Raw genomic sequence first — 24,907 nt, forward strand, 5'->3', positions numbered from 1 at the left:
ACCTGAGGTAGAATGATTTTTTTTGCACTTTAAAATGAGATTCTGTAAATAATAATTCGGTCACATCTTACCCAGACATATCTTAAAGGGCATAAAAACTAAATTAGCACAGTTGTAGCATCAGTTGAAAAGGTCATGTTTTATACTCAGTATTTTGGGGCTTCTTCTGTCAGCATTGCCACGCTTCAAAACAACGCAGTGCATTGTAGGTAGACTGCTGCTAGGCTACGCAGAGTGTTGCATTCAAGGTCTGAATTTTTGAAAACTTGCAGAACAGGTTGCCCTCTGCATCTCTGGCATTACCACAGCAGGGTCTCTTGGGGGTTGGTTCTGGGCCGCCTTTGGCCCCCGGGCTGCTGTAAAGGAATGCTTAAAGAATGAAGTCATATTGATGTTTTATTTTGAAGAACTCTTAAAAGGTGTCAAGAATATTCAAAAAGACTCATCATTCATCTATTCGTGGCTCATTTTTAGATTATTCAACTGTTCATTTTTTGAGAAACTTAAAGGGAAATTCTGATTAAATTGTAATGTAGTGCTTTGAAAAATGAAGTGTATTTAAACATTTTATTTTGAAACATTCTTAATCAGTAAGAAGAAATGTTCACTGGGATTTTTTTCTTAACGTCCATGGCTCTGATCCTGTAATGATGGATTTTAGACAAAATGAAAAGGAGGTGCTGCTCCTGCTGTGATGGAATGCTTAGACAATGTAGACATTTGTATGATTTTATTTTGAAATATTCTTAATCCATCACCAGAATTTTCAATGCATTTTTATGTCCATGGCTCTTATCCTGTAAATGTTTTAGACTATGTAACAATGTGCTTTTGTAAATATATAAAGGGAGATTATTATCTTATTGTACTGTTTTGATGATAAAGTCTTTTATTTACATTTTATTTTGAAAATTCTTAATCCCTAACCAATTTTCAATTCATTTTTATTCACATCCATGGCTCTGATCCTGTAAACATTTTAGATGACTTAACGATAAACTTATTGAAATAAAGGAAGATTATTATTGTAATGTTTTGAGAATGTAGTTTATTTCCCTTTTATTTTGAAATATCCTTAATTAAAAAACAGAGTTGTCAGTGCATTGTTATTCTTTACCTCCATGGCTCTGGATGTGCTTGAACAACATTGAAATTTCTGGTTTGTTTATGTAATATTTATTTATTTATTTTTTTTTTACATTCCTAAAATATAACCAGAATTTTTCCTTTTTCTTCATGTCCATGGCTGTGATCAGGTAATTTTTTTCAGATGATCTGAAAGTAAACATTTCAGAAAATAAGAAGGAGAATGTAATGAGTTAATTAACTCAGTTTTTTGTGCATTTTGAACATTTCTGATCTGGATTCTTATTAAGCATGTCCCTGGATCTAATATTTTATTTATTTATTTATTTATTTTTGGGAGGGGGTGAGTAGGTGGGGGGTTTCTGGGATTTTTTTGTCCTTTTTTTCATTTTATTGAAATTTTTTGCATTTACCTTCACAGTGTGTGTTTATTTAAAGTATATTTACAGAAAATTCTGCTCATATTGTGATCATATTGTGATAATTTTAAGTGAGTTTTCAATGCATTTTTATCATGTCCATGGCTCTGATCCTGTAGATGTTTTAGATTATATATAACAATGTACTTTTTGAAATACAGTGTTTAACAAATTAATTAGACCACCCTAACCCTAACCAAAGTAAGGTTTATGCCACAGCTGCCCTAAATTAACAGCATTGGTAATTACCAAAATCATTTTTTATGTTTCTGCAATGTTAATACACCAATATGTAGAAGCTCTTTAACCCAAATGATATTTTTAATGCTAAAATATAATTATTATTGTTATCCATGAATTTTCAAATATACTGATTTACAAAAAAACTGAAAAAATAGTAAATCCCATTAATATTTCTTGATTAATATGTCAAATTATAGTTATTTACTTGCATTCCTGAACAGAAAAATGAGTTTTATTGGTTGAACGTTATGCTTGATTAATTTCTGACTTCTCAGAGAAGCCCAGTGAGCTGGCTCAAATTTGGGTGAATTCAGTTTGAAATCCCTCATTTCTGTTCAAAATGGTAAAACGTGGAGAGCTGACTGAAAATGAAAGAGTCTGCATTAAAGCACTTCATGATGCTGGATGGTCTCTGAGACAAATATGACAGGTTGTCTAATAAATTTGTTAAGCACTGTTTATAAAGGCGGATTTTGCTTATTGTAATGTAATGTTTTGAAATGTAGCATTTTTTCTGGATTTTTATTCTGCACGGCCCTTGCTCTGCACAAGTACATTTTTTAAGTACATTAAAGGGAAATTCTGCTCATATTGTGTTGGAATTCTCTGAGAATGTAGTGATAATTTTACATTTAATTTTAAAATAACAGTGAGAAGGAAACAATGAAAGCCCTGCCAGAAGTTTGGACTTTAACAAGTTTAAATGTTTCGGTTAATCTAAACTTAGAGTCATAACGAAGACTGAATTGTTTGTAAAGATTTGGCACTTTTTGATAATTAAATTAAGAGTGTACTGTTTTAGATAGTGGCAACAATAAGTATCACATTTTAGACATGACATCACTGAAGTTGTCTTAATGTGTATTTTTCCACCTTTATCATCCCCATCATTAAAACATTTAAAGAATTATACAGAACGCTGCAGATTTAAATAACAGACTGTTCAGATGTGATTTTAATTCCAGTGTAAACCAGATCAAACAGAACATGATCAACACATGAATTCATTTCTCTGTTAGAATATTTACACATCTTTAAGGAACATTAGGAGGCGTGGCCTGTGAAGCTCACTGACACTAAATAAAAGTAGAAACTGTGCAAAAAGTCTTCATTTAGGCAAAGACAGTGAGAGGTGTTTGAACAGAAACAAAAACTAAAATTAAATGAATCAAAGACGTCTGTGTAGCACTTCCTGGTTTCTCATCATTTACAGTCTTTAAATTAATTGGTCAGCGTGCGTGCAGCGTCACTGATGAGTGAGACGCTCACAGTTCCAGTGAAACCGCCTCAGCAGTTCATGTAAACGTATTTGGCTTCAAGTTTAAGACTGGTGCTCCACAGAGGTGTGCCGCCGTCTGTAAGGCTCAGGGTGAAGTTAGGGCCGTGTGATGGTGTTAGGAAGCTGCCTTGGTCCAGAGCTAGGGCTGTCACACCATCAGGATTTAAATTTAGATTTGATGCCTGTTAAATCATACTGATACCTGTTTGACATCACAGCAGCAGAAGTCCTGGGAGCCTCTCTCTCTCTAATTACCAAGTAAACTTCTGCACACTGTGCAGATGCCAGCCTGTGATTTCTGATGGATTCCCTCCTCTCCTGTGAGCTTATCTTGAGAAACAGATGCCTTTTTTAAAGCTACAGCACCTTTTTTTTTATTCTGTTACTGAAATAACAGTGAAGATATTCTGATATGGCAGAATATTGACATTTTTGACAACATTACTCCCAAACTAAGCAGCAGTGACTGGAGTCAGCTGCTGTAAGGATGGAGACATACTTGCTCTTTAACCTTGTGTTAGAATCTGGCTGCAGAGTGTTACTCGATAGGATCATGGGTAGAAGAAGAAACAAAGATGAGAGAGTGAGGAGTCATATATGGCAAAGGAGACACAGTTAAACTGAAATATCTACATTAATCTAAAAAGTTACTATTTCTTTTTAAAGTAGTTTCTAATTTAGGTGTGACAGTCTCTCACATACTTCCTGAAGTTTTCAAAGACAAAGAATTCTGTTTTTTTTTTTTTTACTCTGACAGACCAGCGCTGCTCAGCTCCATCTACCTCCTTCTCAATACAACTGCTAGGGCCAGGCAGTTAATTGCAAATTTGCAATATGGCTGCAATTTTCATATTACAGACAGTGTAATAATTCTTTAACCTGAAATGTGTCAAAAGTACTAGTTTGATAATAGTTCCTCTTTTTTATTCTCTACATATTATGATAACATTCAAGTGTGTTTTTATTATTTACAAAATCACATTGAGGTATTTTTTTATCCTGTTTACCTCATCTAAAATTTTGCTTGTTATAATACAGAATGATTTCTCGTATATGTTTGTTGAGCAACAATTAAGATGAGGAACCTAAAAATAATTGCATATTTAATCACAATACTGGGGGAGAGGGGAATTGCAATTTGATTGTTTTTCACAAATTGTTCAGTCTTAACTTCTGCTATTATTTAATTGAGGACCCTGTGCAATAAAAACATCACCTAATAAGGCATATTTACTAAACAGAAATGACATTTTGATTTTATTCATAAACTCTCATAATGAGGGAGATAAGCTATCAAGCGCTCAGGACCTAAATTCTAGAGCGCTTCCTGCCAGCTCTCAATGTTGCTACATTACTAAAAATAAATCCTAATTCCTTGGTAGAACCTGTAACGTTGTTTTAAAATAGCACCGTGTGATTCATATTTATGTATTTCAAGGAAATTTCTCAGACATGCAGACAGTGTAAAGGAATTCTGTCCTGACACAGCAGCAGCTGCAGACCTGAAAACTGCCTTCCAAAAAACACGAAGAAAGACGAGTAAGATCGATTTCTCTTATGCCATTATAAGAAGTCCAGCCCCTTCAATTTTGATTGACAGATGAGGGAGAAGAGCCATAGATAAATGCAGCGCTGTTCTAAAAAGTGAACTGTTTTCAGCCGATGCAGAGGGCGCTTTTTCCACCCAGAATGCTGGATTACAACTAGTCTGGGGTTAAAAGTGCTGCCAGTTCAAAAGAAGCCGAATTTATAAATGAAAACTAAACATTGGTTTTCTAGTTAGTAAGACGCCTCATGTGATTCCCTTTTTACTGGACAGAGTTCCTGATTCAAAATGAGAAACAAACAGCTGAGATGGGCAGCGCTGGTCTCTAATGGTATTGTTTTGGTTGCGAGCCCCCTGGTGGTGGAATTTTATATACTGTGCATGTAAAGGCCGCTCATTCAGCTGTCATTATCTGCTGTATTCCTCTAGTAAATGGCTTTAATCCAGTAAAGGGCAGGATTTTGTCTCAACTCAGGATACAAGCTGATATTTCTCTTTCTTTCAGAGCCAAAACAGCTCTTTATGTAGTACCATTACGCTTTTTTTTATTTCCTTAAAATAACAACAAAATACAAGAAAAAGAAACCCTCTCTCTGATGGGAGATAGTTCTAATTGCTCACACATGGAACCAGTTCTACATCTTATGACTCTCTCTTAAATGATCATTTATAAGTGCCATTTAAATTCAACCAGTACCCCACAATATTGATTTTCTTAAACAGTCTATCAGAGCTTCCTTTAAAAGCATGTTTATGACAGCATGTGGGGGAAAAGCTGTTAAAGAGGCACCGCTAGCCTCTTAGCTGGCGCCTAATTGGCCCCCATTCATTCTGATGAGCATGTAGGGATACCAAGCCACTGTCAGAGAAATGATGTACAGGTTGTTTGAATAAGAACAGGACAGAGAGTTCTGATATCAGGCCAACACTGAGGACGATTGAGGATGGGCGTCTAAAATGACGTCTTTGGTGTCTGGATGGCCAAATCGGATCAATAATCTGTAATGATGCATGATCTGAACAATCCCTGTCACCTCTATACTGCCTCTGCTGGTCACATGTTTACTACAAGTTGCATCAAGGTTGCACTGCTGCTGTGCCAAATGCAGAGGATCATAGCAGCCATCATTCATACGTGTAGTTAAGAGCAGGTATGTTTCCACCTTCAGGAACCTACAAAGACAACGAACAGCTAAACCTGCTCAGGTAAACACCTGAAGTCCCTCTTCAAACCTCATCCATACTGACAGAAATTATTCTCCACCTCCTGGTGAAAGTGAACCGAGTACCTAGACTCTGTAAACCCTACATGAGGCCTTTACTTGGAAGAATCCGGATCCAGGTGTTTAAGTGCTCCTCCCACCAGGTGGAGGCTCCCCGTGATGAGGACATGGATCTCTGCCGCGTCACACAAGGGAGCGGCTTTGGCCTTAACGCTCGGTTTGACTGGCAGGACCGTCTTAGCTGGGTCGGTCAGCACTGAGTCTCTACTCTGGGTGATCCACTGGAGGGCGCTGAGGATGCAGGGGAAGACCAGGGTGTCCGTTTTCCTTTCGGGGACGAGGGACAGCGTGTCCTCGATGAGCAGCTGGGCCCCTCTGTTATTGCCCGCGCTGTTGTGGAGACGCCAGCTCCGTTCGTTGTCCAAGCAGCGAGTCAACATGTTCTCCACGGAGACGTTGAAGTTCTGCTGGTCTGTGAGGTTTGAGGGAAACACGACAGCTGAGTACAATTGGAGTAAAGATTCAGAGGTAGAGAGGATAGCAGGCAGAGACTCATTCTAAACCACACATTAGTGAAAATAAGTCGTGACGCTCTGTTATCAGTTTTTCCTCCCAAATACTCACACCAAGACCTATCTCTATAGCTTAACAACAGGATGTCCTGAAGTATATATTCAGCTTTTTTATCTTACCTGCATTACATGAAGTGATGGCTTCAGTGATGTTTGGACAGAATACAGCAAAGTCAAAGTGGCATGGCTTAAAAAAAAACAAGGAAAAAAATGACAGAGATGAGTCAATATCAGCATTGGGTCCACGTTAAATCACAGTGGTTCTCAAATTATGTGGCGAGGCACATCCAGGTGTGCTGTGGGAATTTGTTCAACCATGTGTACAAGTATTGACAAATTGGACAACCTCTAAACTTTCTGTAATATTTCTGGTATTTTCTTTCTGTGCTTTGTTTCATATGCAGATTATTTGTTTTGGATTTGCAATAGGACATTGCTTTAATCAACATAAGCCTGATATGGCTGCAAAAAAAGACAAATTTTAGCATGCATTTGTGTAAAAATGCAGAAGCATTGGGAATTTACATTATTACAACAACCATACATCAACTTAAGAAACTAAGAAAATTTAAAGAGTTGGTTTTGCACGGCTATAACGGTGGTGTGTGTTGAGATTATGGCCACCACTACTCACCACCAGTAGTTTGAGCATGGCTGCTGAGTCTCTCTCTCCTGTGGCATTAAACAGCAGAACTCTGGCCACAGGTCCACTGAAACACAAACATGAGACGCTTTTACATCAGAGAGAGTTCAAAACAAACAGCAACTTCCAGCATTGGTGAATGAGACCAATGGGAAGAGCCAAAACATGCCGAGAGTGGTGACATCCTGTTGGTACACAGTGGTACAGTCTTCTGAGCTGATTAAGATTTTTAAACTAAACTAAATATGCTAGCAGCATATGAAAATACAATTGAAAAAGTTTCTGAACAGATTTAACGACGCCAGCAGCAGTGATGTTTACCTGGCATTTCTCTCATGCTGAGCTGCAATCTCTCTGAACCAGTGAACACACGCCTGCATGCTGCGCATGGTGTGAGCTCCGTCTAAGAAATATGTGACCTCTCCGTGTTTCAGAGTCTGATTCCTGCCAGGCCACTCGGTGTCGGCCAACCCTAAGAGGAAGAAAAAGAAAACACACAGAAATCTGGAATGATTTCACATTTAATCAGGGAAAAAGTCACGTTTGATTCCACCAAAACTAAATGTAATGTCTCAGCAACCAGCAGCAAATGTTTCTCTGACAATTGGGTTTTTCTGTGCATGTGTGCAATAATTTACCAAAATACAGGCACAAGTCAAATGTAAGCCTTCCTTCATCTCTGCTGCACATGCGCTGTTAAGATGTGTAAATGTTTGCTTTCAGTGCCTCAAAAGTTGAAAATTCCTCTGAATTTATGTTTGCAGAGCATCAAATCTGAATCGCTGATTCTCTCAGCCTTTACTACATACCAGTGTGTTAATTCAGCACTCAGAGGAATGATCTTTGTGATTTTTCTACTCTTGTCAACAATGACTGGTTCCTACCTTTCACCATGACGGGGCTCGGCTTGAAGGGAGTCACCTGAGGTACAACCACGCTCTCGACAGGAGTGCAGGGAAAGATTTTGTCTGGGTGGGGAAGAAAGAGCTCGTTTTAATGGTCAGTTAAGGCTTTCAGGAAAAAAAAAAAAAAAAATCACATACAGCATCTTGTTTGTGGTGGTACGAGGTTTTTAACTGTTCGGATCTGTATTAAGAAGGAGAAAAAAAAATTCATACATGACTCATTCATACGTCTAACCTGGTAGACATCTTCTCTGCAGCCAGGTGTGGCTCAGCTGGAGGGCAAGTGAGGCGTTGAAGCGCTGATGCTGCCCCGCCAGACCGAGACGAAGAGGTTCAGAGAGATCCGTCTGGTAGGATTCAAATTCTGGACACACCCACAGAGGACACTACGGTGACAAATGAGGCTCTTAGAGCAGCTAAAGAAGATGTTTCATCAATATAGTAACTTAAAAACTTCCTACTTTACTTTGAGAACACAATAAAGTAGGCTACCTTTATCTCTTTGGCTCGATCTCTGAGCACAGCCATCGCATCTTCAGGCTGTTTGACGGTGAAGGCAGGAACCCCCGGCTAAAAAAACAAAACAAGAAATGTACATGGTAAACAGAGAGAGACTAAGGACTAAAAAGATTAATCTCAAAGATGATAACACCATGTCAAATAGCATGGAATTAAGCAGGTCTATTACTGAGCACCTCTGAGCCTGAATCCCCTCCTAATCATCTAGTTTTCTTTGAGATGTTTGATTTGGGCAGTGAGGCATTACCTTAAATCCTGCCTGTAACAACTCAAAAACTCATCAGTGAACGTGCAGTTGGACAGGTCATCCAGGTCCATTAGCTCTTCTCGATTTCTAAAATTCAAATATGTTCACCACCTGCACATCCAAGAGGGACATACTCATCGTCTCGACTGTAAACGCTGACACATCAAAATTAAGCTTCATATTGCCTACATTCAACATTTTTTTGCAGCTTCTTCCAGCCGATATCATTCTGTACTTCTGCACTCAAGAGCCTTTTTCACTTGCACAAAAATGTCATCAATTTGCCTGTCTGATCTGCATGTGTGAATGCAAACATCAGACCTTTTCCAAACTGACTTTACCCTGAAATTTCCCTGTTTTTCCCCCTCCTTGATCCCTCCGTTCCCTGACATCAGACTGCAGGAAAACTTTTTGCTGTGAACAAAGCTGGGGGAAATTTTCTGGGCAGAAGTTGGGATATGTGTGGTATATTTCAGGCATTTACAGAATCATGCGCAAACTAGAGAATGCAACTGCACTGTGAATGCTGCATGCAGATTAAGATGCATAAAAAGACTGAAATTCTGAATATGAATGAGCATAAAATCCATGGAACAAGCTGAATATGTTATTGAGAGGCTTGCAGCAAATTGTTAATGCTGCCTCTGAATATAGGAAGCGTGTCTGTTTTTTCAACAGTTGTGACATTTTTCATTGGCAAAGCTGCTGTCTTTGGCCCGGTAGTTTTCTCCACTGCATCTGTAGCATTTTCTAACGTCCAGCTGGGGATTTGGTCGTGTGTCGCTGAAGCTGTTCATCGACCCCACCGCTCTGTTCCATTTACCAGGTTCTCTCATGCCATGTAAATCCACAGTGTCTCTGCTTGCTGCCTCCATTTCTTATGAAAACTTGAGTGCTGTTTCAAAAGTCAGTCTGTCCTCTGGCAGCAGCCTGCTCTGTATCCTGTCTTCATTTATGCAACGGATCAAACAATCTCTCAACATTGCTGCCACCAAAGATACAGTCCTGAGCCAGCTTTCTCAGTTCTGCCACATAATCATCCACACTCTGCGTGTTACTCTGGCACCCTCTGTTGGCACTAAGATGCAATTACATTCCACAGTCACTATGTAACAAGGGGAGTCCCTGAATGATGACGTTTTAGAAAATCTGTGCATGTTTCTGATATTTTTTATGGCACTATTTTTGAACTGTCACACCCAAAAAGTCCTCTGGGAGGTATCAGAGATGACTGGAACAACGTCCAATAGCGTCAGGCATGACAGACAGACAGGCATGTTACCAGTTATGATAGTAAGATGACAGATGTTGGGGGTAAACACACCTTGAAGATTCCTCCTTTCTGCCAGGCAATCTTTTCAATGGTGTCTCCAAGAATCTGAGTGTGGTCGATACCCAGAGAGGAGATACCGCACACCCACGGCCTCCTACACACAGAAATGCAGAGAGGGAGATGAAACAGTCAGCTTTTTTTTTCATTTGGCAAAAAAAAACCAAACAAACTTATATGTGCTTTTACATTTTTGCTTTTACAACACTGACTCTAACTTCCATCAAGGCAAAGGGAGCAAAAACAAAGGGGTAGGGGTTAAAATTAGAAACAAGACAGAGTCAAAAGTCAGATAAATCAACATTTCCTGCATTCCTCCTCCTCAGAAAAAGACCAATCCTGTGCTTTGGAACTTTTAACCCTGAATAAGGCTGTAAACTCAGCTGTCTGTAGTGCAGTGTAGTGAATGTTGTCTCTGCACAGGGAGGCCATCGTATCTGGATGCAAAGCATGCAACGTTTCTGGACTTCAGCCTAAATAACTCTACGTCCGCCATGCATTGCTGCATGTGAGCCTTTTAGGGACAGAGGAACTTTGGACTGTGGCCAAAGACTTCAACAAGAGAGCGTTATGTTGGAGGAGGGGGCGTTCACTGACCCAATCAGACACTTTGTTCAGTTTGCACAAACAAAAAAGTGAGGACAGGAGCCTCATTCTGTTAAAAAACACATTTCAAACCAGGCCTGACATGACAGTAGACCAGGGCGGCACTGTACTCAGGCACGGTTTGATATATGCATGCCCAGGGTGAAGTTGTTTTAATTCTCTTGTATGGTGTCACACTGTCAGAGCTGCATACTTTGTCCCAATTCTGATGAATTTCCACCAACACCCTTTTTGATACTATAGCAACAAAATGAGAAGTCCTAGGCACCCCAAATTTGGATATTTATTGTGTTTACTCATCAAAAGTTGCAGCCAAACTCCAAACACTCTGTTTAAAAACATCAGAAATGCAGTTGCATGTAAACACTAGTGATGTTACTAAGCCATCTAGACATAGTGTTGCAGTTTGGCTGCAACTTTCAGAACATATTCCTCCGTTTCTGTACTTTCTTTAATACTACTGACCATTAAAATAACTGACTGCATCCTTATGAGTTCACATTATAAATAGTATTACCTGATTATGTTTGTGCAGTCGTACGCTCCTCCGATCCCAACTTCAATCACGGCCACATCCACCTATACAAACAGAGAGGATATTGAGATTGTAGACAAGTTAAAAACACGTTTAATAAATGCTCCTACTTCTAAAGTTCACAGTACGTTTACGTCAGTCAATCTGCCAAATGAGCAGAGAGATTATTCATCAACAGGCGTAGACTTTCACATCATTTCCCCCTGAACTATCACCTTTTTTCTTAAAGTTAACCCCAAAGCTTTTTTTAAAAAACATACAGGATTCAAATCCCTTTTCACAAAGGACAGTGATGAGTCAGAAGCCCATCTTTCTGAGATTCTTTCACTAAACTTTACGTTCTTCTCTCGTCTCTGTTGAAAAAAGCAGCACAGGCTCGACAGCATACCTTCTCCTGCAGGAACACGTGGAAGGCCAGGATGGTGAGGAAGCGAAAGTATGCCGGCATCGACCCCCCGTGGGCATCCTGCAAAGGTCAGAGAGAAAGTTTTCAATAAATCAGTGTCAGCACTCTACTTCATGGAAACACTTCTGCTGTTTCAGCACATTTAATCAGCTCTGTTTGGCCATCAGAAGAGACAGAATTTTAACTTTTATCAAACTAATGAATGCAAAAAGAGTTCTGATTATTAGATTATAGTACATATCTTAATATGCTCAAGTTCATTTACAACCCTTCTGCTCAATACAATTTTACGTGCAATCAAAGATATGCAAACTGTCCAAGGTCCAAAGACATATGCAAAATTTACATCTGCAGTACAAGGTGGGCAAAATAGGAATTTGCCATTTACAGTGGCTGTAACAGCTTTACAGCCCTGTTCAAATGCCTTTTTTGTGGTGTAAAAATGAGACAAAGATAATAATAATTTCAGACCCTTTCATGCAACTTAAAATAAATATAACTAAAAATAAAAATCTGTGAAAATCTTTGAGGAGGAATTAATATAAAGTAAGACATAAAAAAAGCCTGTTGTTCAAATATGCACACCCCTAGACTGTAACTTCATAAAGCACCTTCATTGATGAAGCACTCAGTCTATCAGAGTAGCTCATTTAACTTGGCAGATTAGATCCAGAGGGCATTTCCTGTGTACAGAACTGTTCAGGTTAGCCCACATATTTTCAGCAGGATTCAGGTCTGGACCAGTCTAAAACTTTTATCCTCTTCTGGGGGAGCTGTTCTTTAGTAGATTTGGATGTATACTTAGGGTTACTCTCATGCAGAAAGGGGAATTTATCCTTCGTTTTCCTGCAAACAGAGCAGCCAAGCATGGTGCTGCACCACCATGCTTCACCGCGAGTATGATGTTCCTTTAATGGCGTGCAGGACTCTTTTTTTTTTTTTTTTTTTTTAACCCAGCATGCCTTTAAGATTGGCGGTCAGAAGTTCAACTTTGGTCTCATTAGAATAAAACTTTATTCCCCACGTGCTTTTAGGACACGTGTGTTTTGGGCCAGTCTTGTTCGTCTAAGAATAAAACACAGCTGGACAATTTAACTTGTATGTCTTTTTTATCATTATTTTGTCTGATGTGCTGCCATGCTCTGGTATTGAATTAGCTGGTGACAGGCAGTTAAAAACACTCTACTATGCCACCTCATGCCAGTGAAATCTCTAGAGCAGTGTTACTCAACCCTGCTTAACCAAAGAGCCAAATTCTTGAAAAATTACCTTTGCAAGTGCCACAATCCAAATGGTAAAAAAGTGGGAAAAAAAGGTTAAGGTGGCAATAAAAATAAGTTCAATATGGCAATATGTGACAAAAAAGGAGTAAAAATGGGTGAAAAGGGGCAAAATAGGTATAAAATGGCAAAAACTGGGTGAAAATTGGCAAAAACTGGAAGAAACAGTGGCATAAAGGGCAGAAAGTGGCAAAACTGGGTAAGAAGTGACAAAAAAATGAGTGATAGGTGGCAAAAATAGTCAAAAAACAGCAACTATGTAGCAAAAATTAGTGAAAAGTGACTAGAATGGGAAGAAAACAGCAAAAAGGTGGGAAAATGGGAAAAAAACAGCAAAAAGTGGCAAAAAAATGTTGAAGAAAAGGAATTTATTGGCAAAGGGCAGCTTAAATGTGCAAAAAAGTTAGAAGAAAGGGGAAAAGATAGCATATAGAAAAAAGCAAAAAAAGGATTAAAAGTGGCAAAACTGGAGAAAGGGGGCAAAATAGGTATAAAATGGCAAACACTGGGTGAAAAGTGGCAAAAAAGGGTTAAAGTGGCATTAAAAATAAGTTAAATATGGCAAAAATGGTTAAAAAGTGACAAAAAAGGGGCAAAATGGGTGAAAAGGCACAAAATGGGCTTAAGATGCCAAAACTGGGTGAATATTGGCAAAAAATGGGAAAAACAGTGGCAAAAAGAGGCAGAAAATTGCAAAAATTAGTGAGAAATGACAAAAAAAGGAGTTATAGTTGGCAAAAATGGCAAAAAAAAAATTTAGAAAAAGGGCAAATAATTTGCAAATAAGGACGTTAGAAATACACAGACAGAAAATAAAATTAAAGGCTACTGTATAAGTGTGGGAACTAAACTGAGTAATGTCACTTGCAATGGATAATTCTGAGGTCCAAGTTTCCCTTTAAAGGTTTTCTGGGGGAATAATTTTTCAAATTAAGATTTAAAAGAGCAGCAAATCATCACAAAAGAGGCACATATGGCTCAAGAGCCATGGTTTGAGTAACACTGCCCCAGAGCTAACAGATTATAAAAAACACAGTGTTAATCATGTCTAAAACAGCTTCCTGTGCAGCCCCAACAAAGCTGAAAAATGACCTATAAAACTGGATTAAACTTTTGAACACTGAAATCTTTTGCACTTACACTATAAAGGGATTTAATGAGATTTTTATGAGAATAACAACCACCATGCCCACATTATTTAAGGAGACAAATTACACACTGAATGTTTTTAATGATGGCTGTCACATGAAGATCATGCTCATCCTCACAATGAGGGTCTCATTTCCTATTTAACCCAATTAGAACCCGTGACACTGATAATACTCTGCTTGAGTTTCACCTGGGTCGGAGCAGAAACACAACGAACAATCGAGCAGCAGAAATCACTGCTTTGTAAGTCCACCTTGGTTTTAAGACCCAAGATTAGAGATGGATCTACTGACTTATTTATGAGGGAATAATCAGCCACAAAACAACAAAAACCACAAATTTACATTAAAAAGATGTTATTTTTAAACTCTATCTCTTCCTCTGTGCAGGACCTACTTTTGTTTCATCGAGCCGTCCATAAATCTGCCAGAAATACTTGGTGAAGAGCTCTTTCCCAATCGGTTGTCCGTTGATCCGGATCCTCTCTCTGACTTGGACCAAATGGGGAGAACTGAAGCCCAGGCAGAAATCAACAAATGAATGCATGCTTAAAGAGAAATATTAGCCTTGTTTTCCTTGTTTCACACGTGAAAGACTTGAAAAATGAGAGTTTGTGATCATTTATTGACTTTTCTGACTGTATTTGAATATATTTTCAATTCTATCACATGGATATTCTCCATGTTGCTGCAGATATTGAGAGTAAACTTTATTCAAACATCGCAGTTCTACCTGTAAAATCCAGTCCTGAAGCCGTAACTTCTCAAAATCTGCTCGGTGAATGCACACGTGGAGCCCTGAGACAAAAACACAAACACTCATAAACCATCACAACATTCAGCGAATGAAAGCACATTAGCAAACATGTTTGGGCGACCTTCAGTCAAGTATTACATAATATGAGCTAAAACTCAGCGTCTGATTGGTCAGCTCACCTTGCCCTTTGTCCCCGTCACATGAATAATATTGAGATGGTCGAGCTCTTCCACCTTTAACACAGAGAATAATCAGATAGGAGCCAAATCAATCACATGCCGTCTTCTGTTATTCTGTGATATCAGAGACTCACTGTGAGGCCGGCCCGTTCCAGAAAGCCTCTCATGGCGTGGAGCTGCTGCTGAGGGTGGCTCCGCTCTCGCCGTACCTGCTCCAGGAGACTGGCATTGGTCTGCAGAGTGTTGAGTGTGCAAATGGCATCCTGCAGGAGAAAACAAGGAGAGAAGGTTTAATGTAAGGATGTCACAGCTAACTATTTCCCCTCAGTGTGTTATGCATGAAATGAACAGCTAAATACAGTCATGGATGAAAATATTGGCACCCCTGGAATTTTTCAGGAAAATACACCATTTCTCCCAGAAATTGTTGTCTATACCAAAAAACATTTGTAATTGCAACAATTTCAGGGAGAAATGATGTATTTTCTGGAAAAATTCCAGGGGTGCCAATATTTTCGTCCATGTCCATGATTGGTTAACAACCAATCGATTGGTTGGAGTGTGGGTGTGATTTGATTAGTGCTATATAAATAAACATTATTATTATTATTATTTCTATTATTATTATTTTAGTCCATGAAGCTGCTAACTGAAACCTTTAAATCTGATGGTAAGTGAGTTCAACAAGTGACCCAACTTATCTAGGCTGGTCAGATGGTTTGTCTCAACAGCTGAGGTTTGCTTTAAAAGAAGGCTCCACCAATTAGAAATGTCGCTTTGACACTTTAGGATTGAGGGTTGGTAGTCCTTTTCACCAAAATCACAAATAAAACATATTTTTCTTAAAACAAGGTCGATATTAAATGTTTTAAAGATGCATTTTGGGGCTTTTTATGCCTTTGATCACAGCAGAAGACATGGATAGAGTTGGAAATAGTGATGAGAGAGTGGGGGTAAGACATGCAGGAAAGGAGCCACAGGCTGGACTTAAACCTGGGTCGCCTGCGTACATGGGGCTTGACCTAACTACTAGTCCATCTGCGGCATATATCAAACCAACTTGTATGTACAACATACAACAACTCAGGTGACTCTACCTTGGAGGGTTATGATGACTGATAATCAGCAGTCATCAATAATTAGCTTTAAACTGGCTGATTATCCAGCTTTGATTATCAAATATTTCCAAATAAATCCCTTAGCTCCACATTTTCAGCTCCAACCTCCACCCAAATACAGTCACCTGTGGGAAAAATATCAAAACAGCAGCCAAGATACCAAACTAGAGTCTTCAAAGCTGCATTCAAGAACCACTGGGTTACATAGTTTACCTAAAAAGTCTATAAACTCTTCAACCACTTAAAACTAAACCCAGACTAAGAGAACTGTGGTTATAACCAGTGACAAGTGTAGATGATGTAATGTCTGATTGGTACTGGTGTATAGAGTAGTTATGCCTGAGTTATTTAACCTTCATTCATTTTAAAGTAAAACCGTGAACACTAGAGTGACCTCCTGATGCAATCCTGCCCTTCTACCATGGTATCAAACAGAGTTTAGAGCACGTGCGGGTTCGCTGGTTGAACTTTAGTCTGTCAGTGAGGAACAGACAGTACAGCTGCTAACACTGGTCACTTTTCACAGCCCTCTCTGCTAACAACAGCTGATTTAACGCTTTATACTCCCTCGTTTCCTCTGACATCAGCAGCTAAATTTGAAGTATTCTCTTGAGACCCCGTCAGCCATGTTTCTACCATCTCTAAACTCTGCTATCACTGACTTATTACTAACTTATCAAACTAGCACTCGTGGCTAGTTAGCTCGGCTAGCAGCTGTCAGAGCCAGGTGTAGCAGTGAAACTATCTTACCTGGTACTCCATGCCGGGGATGTGAGGAGCTGTTTTAGTGCTGTAGTGTCTGACAGAAAGGCCCGCCAACCTAACCGCACAGTCTCTCTCTCGGAGCCGCGCGGCAAACCCCGAGCCCCGCTGCCACACGCGCCACATGCACACCATCATGAGGCGAGTTGTCACAGGAAGGGACTACCAAATATGGGAGGTTCCTTTCAGAGACGTGATGATGTCACAAAACGCCCCCTGATGTACACACGGGGCGTCGAAGCGGGCGCCATATTTAAGAGGTATTACCACCCATCACAATTATTATAAGACAAGATAAGCTAAGATAAGATAAGATATTCCTTTATTAGTCCCGCAAGGGGAAATTCCAAATTTACAGCAGCAAGAGTGAAGTGAACAAAACATACAAATGAATAAATAAATAAATACAAAACAGGAAATATAGAAATGTAACATACAAATCAAAACAATTATGAATACTATTTACAGCTGTTATATACATGTTGAATATATTACGGACTGGAAATAGGGAGACACTTATACGTACACCAATATACACATACATACGTACATAATTATATATCTAGACATATGTACAGATTATACATATAAATATGGTTTATTATACGATTACTTGGAGCAGTTTCTGATGTGGAGCTTTACAGTTCAATGTATCGTAAAAATATATGTAATAAGACGGAATGGAGTGAAAAATAATAAAATATTATTTATTTGAAAAAATGTAATGATAATGCATTAATGTGACTGGAAAAAATCACATGGTAGGTAATATAAGATGTTTAAATAATCTTAATTTATAAATAAATATAACATGTAACCTGCGTTTGGTATTCATAAAGTTATGTTATGCATTATTGGATGTGTTTTAAAATTAATAAAATTTGTTATATTCTATAAATTCAATCGACAGAAAATCTTCATTCACGTTTCATTATTTCAATTTATTTATGATTTATAATTGTCTTAAAGATGTTTTCATATACAAATATAACAAATAAAGGAAATTTTATTGATATATTATGTTAATATATCACATAGAAAAATTACCTTTTTTTTATAGATAGATGTTTTAAAAGTCCTCTTTTTATCATTTGTCTGAATTTCAATAGTGATAGGACAAACTTTTAAAACTGGAACTTTTAGTTTTAGGTCTATGAGAGTAAGTTGTCTTTTCAAAATTGAAATAATCATAAATTACTTAAATATCTATTTTTAAGCTCTAACACACAAACACCAGTACTGCATCGTGCATCTGCATGGGCTCTTAAACTGTATCTTCAGCATAGGAGCAGTTTCTTTTGCTGGGGTACGTACGGTGGCCTGCTTGGAGCCCTGCCGCTGCAGTAGCACGATTAAGCCACCAGGTGGCGGCAAAGTAACATAAATAGGACAGGAACATTAATTTAGGAGAAATTCAACAATTATGGCATTTTTAACTCTGTTACCAATGACAGTACACGACTTGTGTCGTTTTTAAAAGGAAACAACTCACTGCTGTTCTTTGTTCTTCTTTTAACGAAGAAATTTCGTCAAGTTCTGATAAAACTGGCGCTTTAGCAGCATCCACGCTAATCATAGGTCAGTGAGAAACACGGAAACGGGCGTATCCATCTGCTATGCAAGGTGAAAAAAAAAAAAAAGATGCTGGTTTCATAACGAAATACCTGACTTTAAAAAATTAGGTTGATTAAAATATAATAATAATAATAATAATAATAATAATAAGTATTAGAAAATAAGTATTAGTTATAACATGTGAATACAATAGAAACATAACATTGGGAAAAAATAATTACATGTATGTTTTTTTTTTTTTTTTATCATAATAAGTCGAATAAATTCACCTAATAAAATGGAAATCTGATTTGTGAGAGTTTGGGGATTGTTGCTTTTTTTTTTTTTTTTTTTTTTACTGAATTAACCATTTAAAGTATGAAAACACAAATTATAGCAAGAAAATTCTAGTTTTTTGGAACTGAAATGTTTATTCAACTTTGTACTGAAAAAAAAAAAATCTAAATTTCCATAAAATTGAACATGTATATTTTTTGTATCTCATTTGATACGTTAGGTGTTTCTGGTAACTGATAATCCACTTGAGGGCTTTTTTTTCATTTATCAGATTGTTTTAAGAAGTTTTTTTATAATAATTATTATTTTTTTTATTTTGTTTAGTAATTTATTGATCATATTGATTAGAAAGAGGTATCATAGAAGTATGTATCAAAATGATACAACAGGCTTTAAGGGGTTAATATAATCATCCTGCAATTTTAAGGATTGTTTAAGAAAAAAATAACCGTATGTCATTTCCAACAACAGAGCACTTGGAATATCCTAAAATCAGTGCCTTTTAGATAGACTATAGGTAATCTAACATTTTAGTGGAAGACTCATTAAGCACGTTTTAGAAAAGGTGCTATTAAACATCCAGACCACAAGGTGTCGCAGCCACTTCGTTCCACCCCTTTTTTCAGCATTGCTGCCTTTAGTGTCGTCCTCACAATCTGTTTTTTCCACAACGGTAAAATAGGTACTTAGTTATACAAATATATTAACACAGCAAGTAATGTCGTGACACAAAGATGAACACTTCAATCACCGGTTAAGAGAAATTAATTACAATAAAATTTTGGATGACCGCTATTGCATCCCAGGAATACTTTCGGGAAGAATGGAGAAAATGACACTCGACACTTGGCAGGAATGTGATTGTCTGTATTTGTTATTGTACTTTGTGTGTGTTTATTTATATAGATCATTTTGATCGGATTGAAATTTAACATCAGTCTGTCGTGTTTTCCCCATATTCAGTGTCAACAACAACATGATGACAACGCTATAAAATAATACAAGGCACGGAGAAGCCAAAAATCCGAGTGAACCTAAAAGCAGTATGCATAACTCGGCCGCAGAAACGGAAGTTGAAACGAAGAGAAGATGCAGCGAGACAAAACAAGCAACGCCAGTTCGGCTGAAAAGTAAGAAAACAACTTTTTATTAAGTCAGATCTAACACAGTACTATCCCTTAACAATGTAAATACCCAAAAGTTTGTTTTATGTAAGGATATTGTCACCTAAATGTCCTAATATTGAGTGAAATGTCCCATCAGGCCCGACCGGGAGGCCGCCATCATGTCGAAGTACTACGACGGAGTGGAGTTTCCTTTCTGTGATGAGTTCTCTAAATACGAAAAAATGGCTAAAATTGGACAGGGGACTTTTGGGTGAGTTTATGTTAATGTGGTTTGTCTGGCTAACGTTTGTTATGCTGATTATAAGCGGTATTCTTAGGGTCTGAGTCGTAGAGCAGGGAGCTAATTATGTACACAGTAGACTGTGGTCAACCGTTAAAATCTCTTTTAGACCAAATGTATTGTAGCGTTCTTTGTCTTAAATCAGCCACGAGACGTCTTACCGTTTGTAAGGCTTTATTTCCTAAGCTTACACAGGCTACTGTGGGCCGCAGCAAATGCCAACACAACGAATCTGCAGCCTGAACCTCAAACTCTCGCACGCAGCCAAAACCTCTTATCAACGAGACACCCACAAAACAGAGATGCACACATACAATGGACACACGCACCTCCTCTGCACACGACTCTCAACCAATCACAAGCCTAAATCTCATGACAGACAGGTATACGGTTTCTCACGAACACTGCCGAACACGACGAATTCACTGACATTATGGAAAACTCAGTAACAGCCATAACAGAATCTGTTTCACCCAAAGAACAACCTAACAACAACTGAGTCGTTCATATCCACATAATATAAGCAAAAGTGGAAGTTCGAGCGGGCAGAAATGTACATTTAGGTGTAAATTAACAGCAAATTTTATGCTCAGGGATTTGTTTACTTGATGAATAAGTAAAGTGTGTAAACTGTTTGTGTGTTAAATGTCTTATTTCTTTTACAGAGAGGTTTTCAAAGCAAAGCACAGACAGACTGGGAAGAAGGTGGCCCTGAAGAAAGTTTTGATGGAAAACGAGAAAGAAGGGGTAAGTGTACAAGCCCGTGGTTAGATTTATAGACCTCAATAGTTACCTTACAATACCACTGTCTTTTGCCGTTATGATGTGGAGTTATTATAGGTTGGCCATTTTTTCTATATGTAATTCATCATTGGATCTGATGTTAAACATTAAGAAATAAGACTGAGATGGGAAAAGTTAATAAAAACAAACAGAAATAAGTTGTAAACATATCTGGTCAGTAGTAACGTAATTTAAAAAGTCAAGCTGAGTCATAAATGTATGTGTCTTCATCACACACCTCTCTACTACAGCACCTTTACAAGGGCATGCACCTGACACCGTCTCTGCCAACCTGTGATTTTTATTTGCAAGTGTATCTCAGAAGCATGAAAAACACTTTTTTACCCGGTAATTTAATCCAAAAAGTTAAACTTGGTTATTGTTTTAGATTTATTGCACACGCAATGAAGTAATTCAAAGTTTGTTTGTTTCTTGTCTTGGTAATTTTGGATTACAGCTAGTGAAGAGCAAAAATCCACTATCTCAAATTATTAGAATATTGAGTGAAAGTCCAGTTTCTTGTTGGTAATTTCAATCCTAAAAAGAGCTCCAATTAGCTCCAAACACCTGCAAAAGTTTCTTGAGCCTTCATTCTCTCATTCTGGTTCAATACACACAACCACAATCATGGGGAAGACAGCTGACTGGACTAATGCCCAGAAAACAGTCATTCACACCCTCCACATGTAGGGTAACCACAGAAGGTCACTGCTGAAAGGACAGGCTGTTCTCAGAGGATGCACCAAAGCAAGTTCAAGGAAAGTTGACTGAAGGGAAAAGTGTGGTAAGAAAAGGAGCACAACCAACAGGGATGAGCTCAGCCTTCAGAGGACTGTCAAACAAAGCAGATTCAATGACTTGTGGAAGCTTCACAAGGAGTGGACTGAGACTGGAGTGAACGGAAAAAAAAAACTGGACTGTTGTGGTCTCAGTAGTCCACAGTCCTGTTTTCAGATGGAGGTCAATTTTGAATTTCATTGGGAAATCAAGGTCCCGGAGTCTGGAGGAAGATCAGAGAGGCCCAGAATCCTTCGGGTTTTCAAGTCCAGTGTTTCCAGTCTCCACAGTCAGTGATGGTTTGGAGGTCCATGTTATGCTGCTGTTGACCCACTGGTCTTTATAAAGTTCAGAGTCCACGCTGTCAGCAGTCTACCAGGAGATTGGAGATACTGATTTCCTTTAAACCTGTCCACAGTGAAGCTGGAACTACCAGATACTGCTTTACTGACCCTGGTATCATGGTGTTTGATATAATATTCTTAAAGTGAGGTTTAGATTTTTGTGAGCTATGAGACATAATCGTCAAGATGAGAGTAAAAAAAAAAAAAACACATGGGCATATTTTGTGTGTGATGAGTTTAACTTTGCATTAAATTATGGAGAAAATGAACACATTCATGATAATATGATTTTTTGACATGTGCCTAGAATTAGTCTGATTAATAAAAGTTATATATTTTTAAACAATAAATAACACATGTTTTTCTGGCTGTTTTGTTTCAGTTTCCCATCACAGCTTTAAGAGAGATCAAGATCCTGCAGCTCCTCAAACATGAAAACGTTGTCAATCTAATCGAGATCTGCAGAACTAAAGGTTGGTGTCACAGCTGTTTGGTTGGTAAATCACTTCAACATTTGATTTTTGTTTTAATGTAGAGAGTTATCTCTGTTCTTCCCAACACATATTACCAGTAAAATGTATTTTCCTTCTTTTTTATTGTCCTTGCAGCCACTCAGTTCAACAGGTACAAAGGCAGCATCTACCTGGTGTTTGACTTCTGCGAGCACGACCTGGCCGGTCTGCTGAGCAACACCAATGTGAAATTCACTCTGTCAGAGATCAAGAAGGTCATGCAGATGCTGCTAAACGGACTTTACTACATTCACAGGAACAAGGTGAGGCATTGAAACCTACAGGAGAAATTCAACATTAAAGGGACAGCTGAACTTCTGCTTATCAAAGATCTGCATTAATATAGGCCTATAGCTGCTGATTCAGGTGCGAAGCCTGAGCAGACATGTTTGTCCACACCATGATCAAATGAAGCAGATCCAGGTCTGGGTCCCTGATGTGAAAGCACCCTAAATGATTCCTAATGGTGTCTTCTTTTGGATCAGATCCTGCACCGAGACATGAAAGCAGCCAACGTGCTGATCACCAGAGACGGCGTCCTGAAGCTGGCTGACTTTGGTTTGGCTCGAGCCTTCAGTCTGGCCAAGAACAGCCAGGGGAACCGATACACCAACAGAGTGGTCACGCTGTGGTACAGACCTCCAGAGCTGCTGCTCGGTAAGACACAAACATAAACACTTTCATACAGAGAGCAGAGAGGCAGGGATGTACACCTGCACCATGTGTACTTCCATGTGTAGTTCTGCAGCTGCTGCTGCCTTCACAATATGACAAAATGATCTTTTAGCTTGGGAGGACTGTCATGTCCATGACAGTTTTTCCCCACTCAGACTGTTCATAGCTGTCACGTGTCCTACAGTACACCATAGAGAAGTTGACATTTTGTTTCCACCCACATTTCTTCTTCAGTGTTAGAAACTCATCATGTCCTGGATATTGTTTAAATTTCAGGTATTAACATTCTTATGAGAGCATTAACTAGTTTTTCATGTGATGTATTATGAAATCTGAAAAATGAATGGGATATATGCATACAGCGGTAGCCTTTAGAGACTCTGCAGTGCTGAGGAAAAAAAAGTCTGCATGTTAAAAATTGTCTGTTAAATGTTTTTCTTTTTCAGGAGAGCGAGACTACGGCCCTCCTATTGACCTGTGGGGAGCGGGCTGCATCATGGCCGAGATGTGGACTAGAAGTCCCATCATGCAGGGAAACACGGAGCAGCACCAGCTGACCCTCATCAGCCAGCTGTGTGGCTCCATCACTGCAGAGGTAATGCAACTTTGGACTAAAGTTTAAACTTTTTAGCCTTGTCCCCTGTTTGTGGACTAAATCCTGATCTTGTCCTCCTCTCAGGTCTGGCCCGGTGTGGATAAGAAGTACGAGCTTTACCAGAAGATGGAGCTCCCTAAAGGTCAGAAACGAAAGGTAAAGGACCGTCTAAAAGCGTATGTCAAAGACCCATATGCTCTGGACTTGATTGATAAACTCCTGGTCCTGGACCCGGCGCAGCGTATCGACAGCGACGACGCACTCAACCACGACTTCTTCTGGTCAGACCCAATGCCGTCTGACCTGAAGAACATGCTCTCTACCCACAACACCTCCATGTTCGAGTACCTGGCTCCGCCCAGACGGAGGGGACACATGCCACAGCAGCAGCCCAACCAGAACAGAAACCCAGCGACGACGAGTCAGACCGAGTTCGACCGAGTGTTTTAAAAGAATCAGGAGGTTTCTGGAGAAGTGTTTTGGACTTTGGATGCTCCACATTCCCTCTTCTTGGCCAGCATTACCTGGAGAAAATCTCTGATGTTTGCAGTTTGAGTGTTGGTCTGTAGGAGTCCACAGTGGAGGATATGAGTCGTCAGGAAGTAGTCCAAGTTGTTCAGAGTCTTTTCAAAGAAAGGAAACTAATGTCAGACTTCTGCTGTTCATCCAGGGACCGATGTTCTCACCTGTAGAGTTGACAGGGGTCCCAGCTTCACTGTAAGCAGCTAGAGTGAGTCTAGCATTTCACTTTTGTTTTTATACACTCATTTTATTATTATTTTGCCTAAAACAAACGTTCCCTTACATGCTGTGCAGTATTCTGATGTTTTTATTTATAAGAGACTTTAATTTGAACCATTTTACAAGGAAGACACTCTGATGTGAATGTGACATAAGGTTACCCGAAATAAATGGTTATTTTTCCTAATTGTGTCTCTGTGTGGTCATTTGGGATAACAAAAACTACAAATCCAGACATTCCAACACCAGTGTATCGAAACAAAAAGGTCCAAAAATGACTGGATTTATGACTCCTCCAGCAGGTGGCAGCATTGCGTTAATCATTCAGCGGAAGTGGTGCAGAAAATCACTTATTTTCAACTGATCCTTTGACATTCTTCCGCTGGATTCAATATGCTGGTTTTATTTATCACAAAAAC

General features: G+C 38.8%; 2 protein-coding genes across 2 annotated transcripts; one reads left to right on the forward strand and one right to left on the reverse strand.

Annotated features, from left to right (window-relative positions):
- Nucleotides 1-2,685: 2,685 nt before the first annotated feature.
- Nucleotides 2,686-16,945, reverse strand: LOC121525349 (folylpolyglutamate synthase, mitochondrial-like). The gene is made up of 15 exons (XM_041811299.1): nt 16,792-16,945; nt 15,058-15,186; nt 14,924-14,977; nt 14,721-14,785; nt 14,385-14,499; nt 11,542-11,619; nt 11,136-11,197; nt 10,007-10,109; nt 8,409-8,486; nt 8,152-8,302; nt 7,896-7,979; nt 7,333-7,483; nt 7,003-7,078; nt 6,489-6,555; nt 2,686-6,268 (listed from the first exon to the last, which is right to left on the reverse strand). The coding sequence occupies exons 1-15, from the start codon at nt 16,939-16,941 to the stop codon at nt 5,892-5,894; spliced, it is 1,740 nt and encodes a 579-aa protein (XP_041667233.1). The 5' UTR covers nt 16,942-16,945; the 3' UTR covers nt 2,686-5,891.
- A 2,752-nt stretch (nt 16,946-19,697) lies between these two features.
- cdk9 (cyclin-dependent kinase 9 (CDC2-related kinase)) lies at nt 19,698-24,675 on the forward strand. Its single transcript, XM_041810170.1, has 8 exons — nt 19,698-19,784; nt 19,918-20,031; nt 20,727-20,808; nt 22,348-22,438; nt 22,574-22,740; nt 22,963-23,134; nt 23,599-23,747; nt 23,832-24,675. The coding sequence occupies exons 1-8, from the start codon at nt 19,744-19,746 to the stop codon at nt 24,195-24,197; spliced, it is 1,182 nt and encodes a 393-aa protein (XP_041666104.1). The 5' UTR covers nt 19,698-19,743; the 3' UTR covers nt 24,198-24,675.
- Nucleotides 24,676-24,907: the final 232 nt, after the last annotated feature.

This window comes from Cheilinus undulatus, linkage group 17 (genome assembly GCF_018320785.1).
Source record: "Cheilinus undulatus linkage group 17, ASM1832078v1, whole genome shotgun sequence".
Classification (NCBI taxonomy): Eukaryota; Metazoa; Chordata; class Actinopteri; order Labriformes; family Labridae; genus Cheilinus; species Cheilinus undulatus.

Excerpts from the sequence above, each read along its gene's own strand:
- LOC121525349 (XM_041811299.1), bottom strand. The coding sequence starts at position 16,941 with ATGATGGTGTGCATGTGGCGCGTGTGGCAGCGGGGCTCGGGGTTTGCC. Across the intron at positions 14,978-15,057 it reads TGGAACGGGCCGGCCTCACA|GTGGAAGAGCTCGACCATCT; the intron begins GTGAGTCTCTGA and ends TCTGTGTTAAAG. Across the intron at positions 8,303-8,408 it reads ATCGAGCCAAAGAGATAAAG|TGTCCTCTGTGGGTGTGTCC; the intron begins GTAGCCTACTTT and ends TTGTCACCGTAG.
- cdk9 (XM_041810170.1), top strand. The coding sequence starts at position 19,744 with ATGCAGCGAGACAAAACAAGCAACGCCAGTTCGGCTGAAAA. Across the intron at positions 20,032-20,726 it reads ATTGGACAGGGGACTTTTGG|AGAGGTTTTCAAAGCAAAGC; the intron begins GTGAGTTTATGT and ends TTTCTTTTACAG. Across the intron at positions 23,748-23,831 it reads GTGGCTCCATCACTGCAGAG|GTCTGGCCCGGTGTGGATAA; the intron begins GTAATGCAACTT and ends TCCTCCTCTCAG.